The sequence below is a fragment of the Tenrec ecaudatus genome, chromosome 1, assembly GCF_050624435.1.
Source record: "Tenrec ecaudatus isolate mTenEca1 chromosome 1, mTenEca1.hap1, whole genome shotgun sequence".
In the NCBI taxonomy this organism is placed as follows: Eukaryota; Metazoa; Chordata; class Mammalia; order Afrosoricida; family Tenrecidae; genus Tenrec; species Tenrec ecaudatus.
The window spans coordinates 50304063-50320099 of NC_134530.1; the positions used below are offsets into that span (position 1 = coordinate 50304063).

The 16037-nt window shown below is 56.5% G+C and overlaps 1 protein-coding gene across 1 annotated transcript in view; it reads right to left on the minus strand.

The window, feature by feature from the left end:
• SLC9A1 (solute carrier family 9 member A1) overlaps window positions 1-16037 on the minus strand; it is a 53458-nt gene that overhangs the window by 7531 nt on the left and 29890 nt on the right. The window contains exons 2-3 of the mRNA XM_075552927.1: window positions 2596-3056; window positions 276-526 (exon numbers count right to left, since the gene is read on the minus strand). Of these exons, the coding sequence (XP_075409042.1) occupies window positions 276-526; window positions 2596-3056 (712 nt within the window). The remainder of the gene's footprint in view (window positions 1-275; window positions 527-2595; window positions 3057-16037) is intronic.

Genomic DNA, 16037 nt, shown 5'->3' on the forward strand with positions numbered 1-16037 from the left:
CCATGAGACACCTGGCCCTAAAAAAGCCTTGACACCCCCCCGGCCCCCGCCCCCGCCCCGCACTTCCCGAGTTGCACCCAGCAGGGGAGAGGGGGAGGGCTCTGCTGGATCCTTTCCGGATGACCCTGCCCACTGAAATGGCTTCCAAGCAGGGCTGAGCACTGGAACTGGAGACCGGGCCTTGGGGTGGGGGTGGGGGGACACTCATGACCTTCCAAGCCTGGACCATCCAGCTGGCAGCTCCCCCAAGTTGACCCGCAGCACCCAGGACTCACGCCATGATTCCCGACAGGTGGAAGAGTTCGGCTGACAGGTAGGCCATGTAGCTGTAGAGGAAGACGAAGAGCGGCTCGATGACCCGGATGTGGGAGGTGAATCGGGAGGTGAAGGCGGCGACGACCCCGTAGACCACGCCCACAAACACCCCGCCCAGGGCCACCACGAAGAAGCTGAGGAAGCCGAGGATGATGTCCACAATGCCGATGTTCTCGTAGTTGGCAAACTCCTCAAAGAGGTGGTACAGGACCTGGCGAGGGGATGCAGGCCGGTCGGGGGCAGGGCAGGGACTCACCCCGGGTGGTCCCTTCCCTGCCACAGGCTGTGGCCCTGAGAGGCCACGTGGGAGCTGGGGCACTGGAGTGTGGGGGCAGAGGGTCTGGGCTGCGGCCGGCAGCGCATTGCGCCGGGCAAGAGCACAGGCTTGGAAGCCCAACTGCTCGGGCTGGAATTCTAGCATGGGACCAGGTCCTCAGCCCCCTTGTGTCTCAGTTTCCCATCTGCCAAGCAGTGCAACTGCCCTGGGCTCTTGAGAGGGGGAATTGAGGTAATGACGGCAGCGTGCTTAGCACAGCACCCAGCTCAGCAGCTATGACCTTGGGCTAACCGGGCCAGTTAGCACGGACTGCCGGAGGCGAGGCCCAGAAGCCTTGAATTAGCACGCTGAGTGGCTGTGGAACTTGGGGGCTCTCCGAGGCCTCACCCCTCCTGAGCTGGGAAGGAAACGGTACTTGTGCCACTGCTGCCAGGAGGGTCCATGGTACTTGGGGCACATGGAAGCCCCTTGATGGTGGCTAGCCGAGCCGACACAGGGAAGGGCCCCAGCAGGGGAATACAGACATGCTGGCCCCACACTTGTCCCAACAATGGCTGGGGTGTCCCAAGCAGACTCAGTTTTGAGGTCCTGCACCCCTCTTGCTGCCTGTCCTGCTCTAAGCCCAGCCCTAGACAGCTCTGTCAGGAAACCAGCCGGGGAGCTACCAGGCTACAGGACAGGAAGAGGAGAGGCCTTGGGACGCAGAGGAGAGATCTTTAACTCCTAGTAGCTGGGCAGCACCTGCAGGCAAGGACAGTGTGGCATTGGGCAGGCGGCCTACCCCAGGGCAAAGGCCCGAGACCAGGGAGCTCTGCTGCTGGGGACCAGGGTCCCTACACTTGCACCGGAGCTAAAGAGGGTATGGATTTGGGCCAGGCAGGGACCACCACGCAGTGCCCCGGCCCCAGGACTGCCTGGGCTCCTGGCCTGAGGCAGTTCAGAAGTCCGCACAGCCCGCTGCTGCTGGAACTGCAGAGGCCGGCGCTCAGTGGCCAGCACTCGGGCTCTGCGCTCAGACTGTGGCTTTGAAGCCCAGCCTGATCATTTATCAACTAATGTGACCTTGGGGACGTAACATGAGCTCTTGGTGCCTGTTTCCTCATCTGGAAAACCTGGAGATGAGATGGGGTACACCCTGGAAGCTCCTCATCAACCCAGCGGCTATCCTCTCACCACTGCCACCTGTCGGGGGCACAGCCCAGGAGGCACCGTGGTGGTTCCACAGACATGAGAGAGTGCCACTCCTGCAGGAAGCCCGGGGAGTGACGGGCTGGTACTTGTGGGGAAACTGTGGCTCCTGTGGTGACCTGGGTAAGGGCTGGTCCTGGAAGAGACCAGGAAGGAGGCCTGCCTGCCCAGGCCAGACCGAGGCTCCCTCACAGGCTCGTGGGGAGCCAGCTCAGGAACAGGGAGCCGGGGTGTCACGGGCGAGGTGCTTCCTCTGGGGTGGGGTTGGGAAGAGGGAGGCTCCATGTGTGAGTGTGTGTGTGCAAGTGTGGAGTGGGTGCACACACGTGTTGCTGTGCTGTCCTATGTGTGCAACTGCACCCTGAGAGGCATGAGCGTGTTTTCACAATGCAGCGTGAGCTTGCACACACATGTATCTGTTTCCGGAGGAAGCTGGCAGGGGAGGGGGGTGTGCACACTGCAGGCCCTGCACCGGGCCCTCCGGACTCTGCCACTTGCGTCCCGGGCGGCTGAGGCCCAGCCAGCACATGGCCTGCCCGGCCAGCTCACTCTCCTTGGCACCCCACTTCTCAACAAGCTCTGCCCGAAACACCGATCAAACCAAACTAATGGAGGCGAGGCAACGATGGAATGGCATGGGTCTGCCCAGCCCGACGGTCGACATGGGAGGCACAGAGAAGCATTTGGTCCCAGGCCACGAGCGCAGGCCCGGAGCCCGCAGAGCTGGGCCGTCTGCATTCTGGCAGGCGAGTTAGTCGCCGGGCCGTTTCCTCCTCTGCGAGACCGGGCAGTGGGGACACAGCCCAGGCCCTCACCACGGTGACGGCGTCGTTGAGCAGGGACTCCCCGAAGACGAGGATGTGCAGCAGCTCGTTGATGTGGATCTCCTCGAAGACGGCGAGCACGGCCACGGGGTCCACGGCCGAGATGATGCTGCCGAAGAGCAGGTTGTCCAGCAGGCTGATGTTGTTGATCTGCTCGCCGCCCACCAGGCACACAGCGTACATGAGGCCGCCCAGGAAGAAGGCGTTCCACAGCGTGCCCACCACGGCGAAGATCAGGATGGTGCCCAGGTTTTCGGTGAACTGCCGCAGTGGCAGGAAGTAGCCCGCGTCCAGGATGATGGGCGGCAGCAGGAAGAGGAAGAAGATGTCCGACTGCAGGAGGGGGGGCTTCTCGCCCACGCCCTTGATCAGGCCCCCTACCAGCAGGCCCACCACGATCAGCAGGCAGCTCTCGGGGACGATGCTGGAGATGGTGGGGATCACGTGGAAACCTGCGGAGGGTGAGAGAACGGGGCCATGGCTCGCGGGGCAGCAGGGCCGGTGGGGAGGGCAGCATCTGGCGTGGAGGGTGCGGGCTCCATCTTGGGGGGCCCCAGTCGCTCAGCTAATGCTGAGCCTCCACTTCCTCACCTGTAAGACGGAGGTGACAATGCCAGGTTCACAGGGTTGCTCTGTAAACTAAGTGACAGTGATTTCAAGGGCTCTTTTCAGAGGCTATACATCCACTATCTCGAAGACACTATCACACTGGAGGGGAGAGGGAGGAGAGAAACCCAGAATGTACCAAGGGGGCAACCCACATCCTCTTCCCAGACCCAAGTTCTGGGAGGCAGCTTTCAGCCTCAATAAGAAAACTCTATTCCCAAACGGGGTTTCATCAACAATTCTAGGGGTTAGGATGTATAACATATATTGGGGGGTGAGGGGGGGGCAGACACAATTGAATCCCTAACATCTAAACTTTGCCCACCCCCCCAAGTCAAAGCCTTTCCCAGGCAAATATATTCAGAGTTCACCCCCCGTGAGAGCAATCCAAAAGTCTTAAATCAACTCAAGTCCAAAATCTTCAGAATCACAGAAAGCAAGTTTTCCTGAATGGGTGGTACTGCCCCTGGAGGGCTGCGAAGGAGGTAACCTATACTCTAGCCCGGAGGGTGGGCTACAGCACAAGTTTTTAATTGCAGGAAGGAGGGGACCTATATGGGCGGAGGCCATCCTGGGACACAACTTCCTCTCCATCCGTGAACTTGTGGCGCCTAGAACACACGTTAACAACTCCCAGTGTACAATGGCAGGGCCAACAGAAGGCAGCCATTTCCACCTCAAACAGAAGAAAGCAGGGGAAAGATGGGGGTCATGGCACCAAGCACATTCAAAACCCAGCAGAGCACATTCCAAAAGCTCTTGAGGCTGAAAAAACGAATGCTCTCCTCTCAGGGACCACCCAGCTGGGCATCGTCCCTGCCTTCCAGCCTCTGCGTGCTGGCCCTGTTCCAGGGCCTGGTGGCGGCGCGAGGTCCTGGGACTCAGCCCCACCTCCCAGGCCCACTGGGACGGCGACTCTGCTCCCTTGGCTTTGGGCCATCTGACTGACGACCCCACGCCCTGGGTGGATTAGTCCTCCTGGTCCTTAGGCATGGTGGCCACACGCAACACTGGGCACTGGGCCCCACTCTGCTGGCCCTCGGTTACGGCAGCCCCATCTCCCCATCTCTGGGTGTCAGCCTGTCCTCTCATTCCACCTGATGAACTGAGGCGGCAAAAACCCGTCTATGAAACCCAGGGGGCAATTTGCACCCTGCTTTGGAATGAAGGCACCCGCTCCCCTTTTGCAATCGCAGCAGCCCCGCCCGCCCGCCCACAGGCTTGCGGTCTTCCGAGCTGCTCCTTGGACAGTCCCTTCCTTTTCTTGGAGGACAACAGATGTTTGCAGCCGAGCCACTCCACTGACCCTTTCCTGCCTGGTGGCTCGTCTTCACCCCACACTGTACGGTCTCTGCCCGTGTCTGTTGCAGCGGTCACACGGATCCGGACAGGCTTCTTCATCTCGTGAATAAAAGACGGAGTCACCGCCTCCTTAGGGAAGAGTTGGCATCCTAGAATTTTCCAAATCTTTGAGTACTGCTTTAATTTGGCAGTTAAACGTTAAGTCTGTCTCTTTCCCCCCAAATTCACTTGTAAGTGGCAAGGAGGAACCAAGCTGCCCCTTGAAGAGCTTCCTCAGCAATCTCAGCCAAATATCCGAGCTTGTCATCTACAGGTTCACCCTCCATCCAATAGTTGACCCTCATTCAGACAGGTTCATTGTCACTACATAAAAAGTATCACCTTCCCGCCAATGTCCAATCACACGTTCTTCGTTCCCCCCCATAACCAAACCAAAACCAACTGTCACCACACCGCATTCTCCCTCACGGCAACCCGGTATCGGGTTTCCGTGTAAATCTGTATGGGAGCAGACAGCCTCATCTTTCTCCCTTGGGGCAGCTGCTGGGCTGGAACTGCTGACCTTGTGGTCACTCCATTCAAGGATTACCTGACAGTGCCACAGGACACAGCCACCCCAGTCCAGGGAGGGGAAACTGCCAGCAAGAGGCTGCTGGATTTCCCATTAAAGTCTCACCAGAAGCACATGAGCCTCCACGTTCCATTTGTGGCAACAGCGGCTCGGATCACAGCTCTCTAACCTTCCAGAAGTCTCATCAGAACCACCTTAACTCGTGTACCTCCACCAACAGCCTCTTTGAGGTCAACCAGGGCCTGCCTTACCATGAAGCACGGGCACCCTGGGGGCAGAGTGGGCCATGCACTGGACTGCTAACTGCGGGGTCTTCAGATCAAACCCACCAGCAGCTTCTTGGGAGGAAGCTGAGGCTGCTACAGTCTCGGAAGCCCTAAGGAGCTGTTCTACTCCGCCCTACACGGTCGCTCTGCCAACGTGGTGGCAGAGGGTTTGGTATGAAGTACACCAGAATCCCTCTAGCCTCTGTTACCCAATTCCAAAACCACTTCTGCCTTTTAGGTATCTCTTAGGGCATTCCCCATTTCTTGTTACCAAATGGTTCTAGTTTCTTGGTGCCGCTATTAACAGAAATACCACAGGCTTTATCAGAAAGAAATATATTCTCTCACGGTATAGAGGGCTAAAAGTCACAATTTAGGGTGCTGGCTCTAGGGGAGAAGGCTTTCCTCCTCTGTCGGCTCAGGGGAACAGTCCTTGTTTCATTTCAGCTTCTGTTCTCCTTCATGCCCTTCCTGTTCTCAACACACAGTGCCCGACACAGCCTCAATGACAGCAAAGAAACCCCGTTCCCAGTGATTACATCTGACCGCAACACACACACACACACACACACACACACACACACACACTTTTTTTTCCTCTTTAAGAGGTACTTATTGGGGGGAAAACGAGGAACTGATACCAAGGGCTCAAGTAGAAAGCAAATGTTTTGGGAATGATGATGGCAACAAATTTCAAATGTGCTTGACACAATGGATATATGTATGGATTGTGATAAGAGTTGTACGAGCCCCCAATAAAATGATTATTTTTTAAAAAGGTGTTTATTGATCACATGCCGTATAAAGAAAACCTCATATATCACGATCATACACTATGTTCAGCAACAGATACCTGGGGCAGTGGGGGGAGGAGGGGTGGGCGGCACAGTGCCACTCCTGGACAGTACTTGGGTGGGTAGGGTCCCGAGGCTGGCCACTGTCCCCACTTGTTGCTGACTGGGAAAGCCCTGGTCCTGTTGCCTGAAGTCACAAGCGGGAGTTTTCTGTCCCCGCTCTCACTTGGTTAAAGGATTCTGGGACTAAGCAGGATCTAAACACCTTTCTGAGGGACATGAGTCTACACACTGGGACCAGCTTGGCCAAGAGGGTGCTTGGCAATTTGTCAAGCTGAAAGTTCTCTTCTCGCCTCTTCTCCCTTGACTGTAGTAAGCTTTGCACTGAAACAAAAGCTTATCTGGTTAGGCTCCATCCCTAGAGCCAAGGACACAGCAGTCAACAAACACCCTGTTTTGAAAATGCACAGGGCTGGGCCAATGCCCAATAATCTACCTGACCCGGCTTCTGTTCTCACTACCCAAGGGTTCTTGGGGAAAGATGCTCACCATTCCCCATGCCCAAAGCCCCTTCTACTTTCTCTGTGAGCAGTGCTGTATGTAAACCAAGACACACACTCAACCCTGGCACAGGACCAAGTGCCTGGCAATTACTCCAGCCACTCTATGCCACATTTCAAAATCACCACCTCCATTCTCCTGACTTCAAAACTGGCCTGACCAGACGCTGTCTCTTTTGTTAAAAGGTCTACCACTAGCACCAATGTTCAGCCAGCTGGGACACTAGACAGTGCTGGGTCATACTGCCCACATACTGTGGTGGCTTGTACGCTGCTGTGCCACTGATGTTTCAAATACTGCACAGTCACCATTGTGGTAGGTCAACTTGAAGCTCTATAGAAGTGCAGGGTGGAGTCTAGCCTTTCAGTCAGGTCACAGCCTGATGGTGCCTCCTTGTGGGTATGGCCTTCTCATAAGGAAGGTCCTGGGAACCTCCTTTCCCCTTCTCTGCCTTCACCTTCCTGCTGGCAAGCCACTCTGAGACCTGCCAGAGCTCTGTGATGCTTCCACCATTAGATCCACAAGACTTTGCACCCACCGGCCTGTCATCTTCCTGCATTCTGCATCTTGCATGTGGCTGTGTGAGTCTCAAGAGGCACTTGTGGACGAGTATTAGATTTATGGACTTGAGTTGGACTGGGCTGGAATGCTTCCTTGATATACAATTACTTCTTGATATAAAGCTTTTTCTTACACATAAATGAGTGTCTCTGGATTTGCTTCTCTAGTCAACCTGTCCTAAGACACCCATGAGAGACAGGATTCAGTTGAGCTTTGGTCTAAGACCAATCCGGGGATCTACTTCTGATAACCGGCCAGTGAAAATCCAAGCAATAAATACATTAATAAACAAAACAAATCCTACCAAGTCTCTCTTTTATGTACAGGATGAAGTTCAAACTCTCAGTTCTTGTTCATCAGGTTTTGCCTCATGTCCCAGTCTCTCCGCTGTCCACTCTTACTTCGACCTTTCCAAATGCTTTGCAATTTCTACACGAGTCCTCTTTCACCTGTAGACCTTTGCCTAGTCTAGACCCTCCCTCTAGAAGGCCATTCCCACACCTCTAATAACCACAGCCTTCTACCTCCTCCTCCAGGAAGTACTCCCCACCTTCCTCTGCCTCTCCACATTAGAGCAGGCAGTCTTGTCCAGTGCCTCCTTCTCTTATACAACCTTCAATGCGCAGTCATGGCCAGGCTCCCTCTCTATCTCTGACACCCACTGAGGTCAGGGAAACCAGGCGGGTGCCATGGAGATGGACAGCATGGGGGGAGAGCCGCTTCCCAAGATCAGCAGTTCAGTCCATGGCTGACTTCCTTGACCCCCCAGCTGGCCTGGATGTCAGTCATGCTAGGCTTGCTTGCTTGCTTTCCTTTATTGGCTTTGTTTGTAATTTTTTTTTTTCATGCTACGCTTTAAAAACGCCTTCTTGGCCCTGCAAAGTGCCAGGCACTGGAGCCCCAGAGATGAGTCTCACATGAACGAAAAGGTATAGGAGACAAAGCAAGAATCAGTCACATGCGGAACATTCCTGAATCCTGAGCCAGGCACCGGGCTGTCACACATCCCCTCTGTAGCCGGCCTGGTGACTCTGAGGGAGACGCAGAACGCCCTTTCTGCACAGCAAGCAGCTCCCCAGCGTCTGAGGGAGGAGTCCTGCTCCAGGCCAGGGTGTCTCAAAGCTGTCACCCAGAAAGCTCATTACGCCTTTATGTCCATGTGGGGTCTTCTCTGGGCTGGAGCAGTGCAGGGTGAAGAGCTCTGGGGGATGGCCATGCGGTTCCAGACCTGGTGACCTCGGGGCCACAGGCCTCCATCCTCTGATGGAGCTGACACCTGGATTCCTGTCCGACCAAAGGATGACAACCTGGAGCTCAGAGAGAAGGTCTAAGCCACCCCAGGAACAAAGAACAGGGCCAGGGCTGGGTCCCAGGTGCCTGACTCCTGGTACAGAATGCTCTCCTGTAAGTAAGTCAGCTCCCTGACCTCCTGGGGCTGGAGCCATGTTCGTGGAGTAGGTCTGTAGCCCTGCCTCTCCTCGAGCTGAGCAAAAGGGACTCAGGTGGTCTGGGGAGGGGGAGAGGCTGGCCTAGGCTAGGGGGAGGTCCAAGACCCACTTAACCCACAGTCGCTGTCAGGGCTGGTGGAAGGGATTTCTCAGGCACAGCGGCTCAGAGCAGGGGCGTGGCCAGTGGGCCTGTTTCTCTCTGGTCATCTCCCAAGGCGCTGACTCCACCAATCTTTCTCACACCACCTCCCTGGAAGAACTCTGCAGTTCAAGGAGCTTACTTACTCCCACCGAGTGTGATGAGCAGGTCACAGAGAATGACCTGGACCCCCAGGATCCTCTCAAAGAGCCAGCACTGAGAAGTGAGAATGAGGCGAAACTTGCAGGGCAAGTGACAGTGGTGATGTCACTGGAGTGGCATCAGGGGTGGGGCAGAGGCAGTTAAGAGCCAGAAACCCAGAGAGCTGGGAGAGACCTTGGAGATGGTCTTGATTCTCTAAGACACAGATGGGGACACTGGGGCTGAAGAGAGGGAGGAAGCTGTCAGGGTCACATGATCACTTGTGACTCCTGATCACAGGTCTCCAGGTTCCACATTCTCTGACCTTCCCAAAGCCAAATAGTCTCCGTGCAGGGTGTCCTGTCTCCCCAGAACCAGGAATAGGAGAGTGTGCAATTAACTCAACACTTCCAAGCGACAGGCAAACCCTCAGAGCTGGCTCCCCTTGCAGGTGGGGGCTGGGGAAGGGAGGGTTGTTTTTCATTCTGTTTACTGTCAGTGGGAGCTGTGGGCTCTCCAAGACACATGCACAACACATACACATGCTTCAAGAAACACGCACAACCCACACACCCACATGCACACACACCCAGAACGCCTCATCAAACTCTGAATCGATGGTGGTGGAGTGGGTTCCCAGGTCCTGAGCTGCTCTCGGCTCTGAGTCATGGAAATGTTTTATTGACATTTCCTCTAACATCCCCATCTGTTCAGACGCCCTGGTAGAGCAGGGAGGCTGCCCCACGTCACCAGAGGTTACCAGGGTGACCAATACCAGGGATCCTGATGCTTGTCCCGCTCCCCTGGCCTGGGCAGTCAGACCGGAGGGCTGTGAAGAGGGACCTCCTTGGGCCTCCAGTGCTTCCTTGGGCCCCCACGCTGGGGACTCTACTGTCCTAGTTCCAGGAGCAAAGACTGCTCTGGGACTGCAACTCGGCCAGGCCCCGCGGGACCACAGCCTTGCACAGTGACTTCGTTTCTGCATCTCCCTCTTCAACTGCCCAGCAACCAGCCAGCCTCGGCGACAGAACGCACAGCAATGCCCGCCTCGCGCAGCACTCCCAGTTGACGGGCACCGCAGCAGGGATTAATCCGTCTGCTCCTCTCCACAGCTCTGGAAGGTCCCGGCCACCACCTCCCCGTTTCCTGCCCACAGATGAGGAAAGGGACGCAGAGTCCCTTAGCTGGCAGCTGACAGAGCTGGATTTAACACAGGCAGTTGGCCCCAGAGTCTGTGTCTGTGGCCACTCAGCACATCATTCCTGAGTTTGTCCCCATTTTGTTTCTCAGGGAGTTGTGTCCTGAGACACAGCAGCCCGAAGCAGCTGGCAGGGGGGCCCAGGCAAGGTCTCTCCACAAGCCCTTCTCTGGGGGGAGATGTCTCCCCCTGACCCCTTTCCACTGTCACCACCACCACCCATTGCCACTGAATCAAGTCCAGGTCATAGTGACCCTCGATAGGCCACTGAAATCCTATGGATCTTGTGGGCCTCCACCCTTAGAAAGCCTGTTCGACTCATGGGTCTTCACCAAACTCTTAGGGCAGGAGATGACAAATCCTCACAGCCCCCCAGCCCTGCCTGCCTGATCTGCACCCAGCCCTGGTCCCTATTGAGGAGGAAGCTCCTTCAGTGCAAGGCCAAGTGCAAGTCCTCCTTGGTGCTGTTTCTCCCACCATCCACCAGGACTTCTGAATTGCCCACAATGCAGGATACAGTAGCGGTATCTGCTTTGGCAGGTCCCTTGGATCCATCCAAAGGGCGCCCGGGGCGTAGTGGCTCCACCGTGGGTAGCTGAGTCCAAGGTGAGCAGCCTGAGACCACCAGCGCTGCAAGCGTGGGAGGGAGATGAGACTGTGCGCTGAGAACTGTGCGCTCCCGCAGAGTGACTGCCTCGGAAACTGTCCAATGGGCTGGCGATGAGCCTCAGTGGACGCGATGAGCCTCAGTGGACGCGAGGGCAGTGCCTTTGGTTTTTGGATCGTTCCAGCTCCCCCCAGGGGCTGCTATCGCCCCCTTTGGGTAACGCCCCTGTAGACAAGGACCATTTAAATTAGACGGAAGGATCAATAGAAGTTTTCCCCGTAGAGAAGCAGGGGGAAAACACGATCTAAGCTCTGTATCCTTGGACATGCTACATGGTATTGGTAACATGTGAATGAATGAAACAAACAAGAACAACGAAATAGCAGCAGTCAGAATCAGAACCTAGGACTTCCAAATGTCCAGTCCTCCCTGCCAGGGTGCTTCCAGTCAATCAAGCCTCCTGATGAACAGACAGGGCAGTAAGCTCCCCCACAAAAACACCCACCGCTAAAGCCGTCCTAAGTACCTGGGTAGGGATCACTCCCCAGGCCCAGGGGAGTTGGCCTCTTTCAGTGCCTCCCCCCATCACCCTTCCAAATAGCACCTCTGCTCCTTGCAGGGCACACTTCAGGGGGTCCTATGCTATCAGGTAGCCAGGGCCTCGCCCCCTGAGAACATCAGGACAGGGAGGAACGTAACTAACTAACTGAAAAGGCTGGCTGAGGATACACTCCGCGCTTGGAGCCTGGGGGGAAAGAATGCTGGGCCCAAGTGCGGGCTCAAGCCCCCATTCTGCATAGGTTTCAGGGTTCTCGCAGGTCAATGGGGGAGGGCCACAAAGCTGGACACAGAGTGAGTGCTCTCTTCACCACACAGAGGCAGAGGAACCGCAGAGGTCAAGGAGAAAGGGAAATGCCCCAGAGGGTCAGCAGGGGGCTGGTGGCCAGAAGAGCTCCAGAGAAGAAAGCAGGGGGATTGGCCAGCAGTGATCAACTGAATCTTTGTGAGGAAACTGAGCAGGAGGGTCGGTGGCAGGTACTCGCTCATCCAGGAGTTCTGGGTCAGGGGTTCTGACCCCAAGCACCAAGTACAAACACCCTCACTGATGAGCACCCCCCTCCAAGTCCCATCTCCTAGGACAGCTCCCATCCCCATCAACCCTTTGACTCCAGTTGTCGGAAGCCCCTATATGCCACCTATATGCCCAAGAGAGGGAAATTCTCCTTCACCTTGAACTTGCACCCACCTTCTGAAACAGTGCAGGTGTGTGCCTGGCATCCCAGCACACAGCCTGGGGAGGCTGAGGAGGTAAGGGGCAGAGGGCTGAAGCTGGGTTTCAAGGCAGAGAACCCACATGGCTGGTGCAAGACTGTGGTGGGAGGGTGAGCAGCGGGGCAGAGGGGCCTCTCAAGTGTTCCAGGGCCCCAAGCCTCCAGTGGCCCTGGGGGAAGATTGCACAGCAAGGGTTAACACTGAGGACAGGTCTGGAGTGAGAAGACTGAGCCCAGGCCAGCGCTGCAAAGCCTCAGAGGGTCCCCAGATCTGTCACCCCCAGCCTTCTGCCTGGGTCTCAAGGACCCATTTCAGGCACTCGGGCCTCACCCAGAACAGGAGCCGTCCTTTTTGGTAGTTAGTTTCAACCAGCAGAAAAGTCAAGACACATTTAGTGAATTCCTGTCATTCTGGCTGCTTCTTCCCATTCCCCACCCCTTGCAGGAAGGCAATGGGTCAAGTGTCCCCAAGCAATGAAGGGATGGGGGGGGGGGGGAGATGACTCACAGGGAGGAGGGGAGGGAGGGCAGCCTGTGTGAGCTGACTAGAGGCAGGTCCCAACAGCTCCAAGGCCTGGCAGGGGAGGGCTCTCCAGACAGCCAGTAGGGGGCCACCAGCGGAGGAGGGCTGGGTTGGGCTGGGGCGGTGGGGAGGAGAATAGGACTTCAGGCTATAGCTGGAATGGGTCCTTGGCAGGTGACCACGTGATATACACTGGATTACTACACACACACACACACACACACACACACAATATGGAATTATCTTGCTTTGGCTGATTTTTAAATAATGGAACCCATGGTCATTTTCAAAGAAGAAGAAAAGCCATCAGTAGAAGGAGCATAACCTCCCAGCACTCTCCACCCCGCCCCCGCCCCCCCATGTGCTCTGTAAGAGACCAACCTTCCCACCTAAATGCACACCATTGGCAGTTTGCTATACACACACCACTCTGACCGGTTTCTGCCTTTGTAATTTAAAACGACAGCTACACAGCCGATCACACACACAGGCTCTATGGCTGCTTCTGGGGGGCAGGAGGAGCCCGTGTGGCGCAGGCTGACTACTCCCATCGAGTGCTGGAACTCCCCACCCTGGTCCTTGCAGGACTTACGGCGGGGCACCTGGGTGGGGGTGGGCCAAACAGGAGGCTCAATGCACAAGATTCCCTCTTCGGGAATTTTGGAGACATGGGAAAGCTGGCTCTGCCTCTTTCTCCCTTTTAGTCGGCGGAGAGTGTCGCCTGCGAAAGGCAAGTCTGGGAGAAGACTGGAACAGAGGATACCCCAAACCTGTGGCTCCTGATGTCCCTTTCCACGGGAGATGCTTCCATTTCTAGGACAACCAGCCTGCAGAACCTGGCTCACCATGTCCATTTCCCGAGGCAACTGAGAAGGGGGAGTGGGGTGTGGCTGGCGCTGCCGGGTGGGGTGAGAGCAGCCACAGCAGGGAGGAGCCTGAGCCCCTTCCCTCCCAGCCCAATCGGCTCACCCCAACGTCTATTCTATCTGGTGAGGCAGAAGGGGTGGGTGGGGTCAGCCACCCCATAACACACAGGTTTCTGGGACCTCTCAGAAAGGCCTGAAGGGCAGAGCAGAGAAAGACTCTTGGGGGACAGAGCTTAGAGCTTGGATCTTGGAGTGGGCCAGAGAAGATGGGGAGGGGTGGGCGACTGTTGGGGTCGAGTGTCTGGATGTGCATAGGGTGGATCTGCAAAAGGGGCAGGGTGCAGAAGTTGTAGGCTGCCTCTGGAAAGGCGGGGGCAGCTCAGCCCCCCAACCACCCCCGCACTGCAGCATCACCGCTACTCAAGCCCCAAACCCTGGAATCGTCCTTGCCTCCTTTTTCTCTCACTCTCCATGTCCAATTGATCAGCAAACCCTGCTGGCTCTACCTGCCAGGAGTCTGCAAACAGGATGGTTTCCCCATAGCCATGTCCCCACGCTACCTCCCCGGACTACTACTTTCCCCCATCCCTTTAGACACAAGCCACAGCCTTGCCAGAAGACGCCCTTTCAGACGGAGAACCAGTGGTGGTAGAGTCCCTTCTGACACATGGAAACCCAGGCATGCCAGGAGAAAACTGAGCGCTCTCTCTGTGGGGGTTTCAGTGCCTGGGTTTCTGGAAGTTCATCTCCAGACTGTTCTTCTGAGGCATCTCTGGGTGGACTCGAACTTGCCACGTCGGACGCCCCATGTGTACCACCAGAACGCAAGCACCATGTGGGCAGACCTGAGTGAGCGTCGTGCCAGATGCACAGCAGGTCCACCGCCCATAGGCCATGACGAATGCGCAGCCCCTGGCCTCAGTGACCTAACAAGGTCCTTGTGGGGACCTCGAGATCACGACAGGGCACTACTGGGCAGACTGCAGGCTCCTGTCCAGGTGGGTGTTATGAATTGTGTATCCCCCTCCCCCGCCCCAATCCAATAAACTCTAACCTCTGAGGCTATAATCCCATTTGGGAATGGGTTAGCTTTGTCATTAATAAGACAGGATTAACATAAAGTGTGTCCTAAATCAATCTCTTTTGAGATGTAAGAGATTAAACAAGCAAGTAAAAGAAGCAGGGGGGGGGGGGAGAACACACAGGACAACAGAAGCTGAAGCACAGCCCTTCCCCCAGAGCCCACAGGGAGCAGGAGCTCTGAAGGAGGCGGCTTGCCTCCGAAACCGTGGGATAATCCAGCCATCCACTGAAGCTTTTCCCCTATTGAAGCTCTAGACAGCAAGGTCATCACCACCTTGCCCCCTCAGGTGATCCACTCCTCCTGCAAGGTTCTCCTCACACACCCCTTTCAGCAGTTCCCCTAAATCCCCCACCGATCAGAAAATCACTCTCTTGGCTCTGTGGTCCTGCAGCGCCTGGGACGCACAAGCCTCTCTTAAGAGTCTGCTCACCCAGAGTGGTTTGTATGCCTGTCCTTCATCCTCCCCCACTCCCACCCCGCTCCCCTTGACCATCAGCAAGGTCTTCAGGGACAAAACGCTGTCCTGAGCATCGTGGACTCTCCAGCTCTTGGCATAGGCCCTGCACACATAAGAATCAAGGCTTGTTTATTGAGCCCAAGTGGGCAGAATGCCTGTGTGTGCTCTCTTCATGCCCGTGTTGACCGCGAAGCTAGGGCGCACGGACCCCATGTGGGGCTGGCCTGAGCCTAGGCAGAGGGCGGCGTGCAGTCGCCAGGAAGGCCCTCCAGGGAAAGCAGCAGCCTCCAGAAAGGCCGGCGGGGGGAAAGGAGCGTGTGCGGGGAGCAAATGACAGTGAGGGAGGCTGCAGAGGTGGTCACAGCTGGGTGGCCGTAAGGCAGTCTCTCTCCTCTCGGTGGCTCAGTGGCGGTGAACAAGAAAAGAGGAACCAGTAGTGCAGAGAGACTTGCTGAGGTCACCTGGAGAGCCAGGTCACAAGCCCAGGGCTGCTGACTCACGCAGGCCCAGGCTGAAAGACCTGACGTGCCCTGGAGCAGGGACGGCACAGCCAGTAGAAGGCTCTGCCTGGAGGATGACGTGGAAGCCCTGTCTGCAGATGCCTCGGGCAGGAAGTCACCGATGGCACTGGTCACCTGGGCTCAGCACCAGGAGGTAGGGCAGAGCTGTCCAACTGCACAGCCACTAGGTCCAGGCTGTGTGGGCAGCTGGCCCTGCCTCCCGTACGACTCCAGGAAGAGGGCAAGTCCGCCCCAGCCCACCAAGTCCTCCAGAGGCGAGATGGTTTCGTATGCTTAGATGACGGGCCTGAGCCAAGCCCAGACTTGGGACCAGAAGACCAAGATGCCAGTCTAGATCCTGCCACCAACTCACAGGGTGCCCTGAACAAGTTCTTGCCTTTCTCTGGCCTCAGTTTCCCCATCCTTGGAGGCCCGCAGAGAACCTGTCCAGCTCTGACATGACCGATGAGCTACATTGGACAAAGCTAGGCTCTGTGGTGCCTTCTATCTCTGCCCATGCCAGGAAGACAGCCCAGAA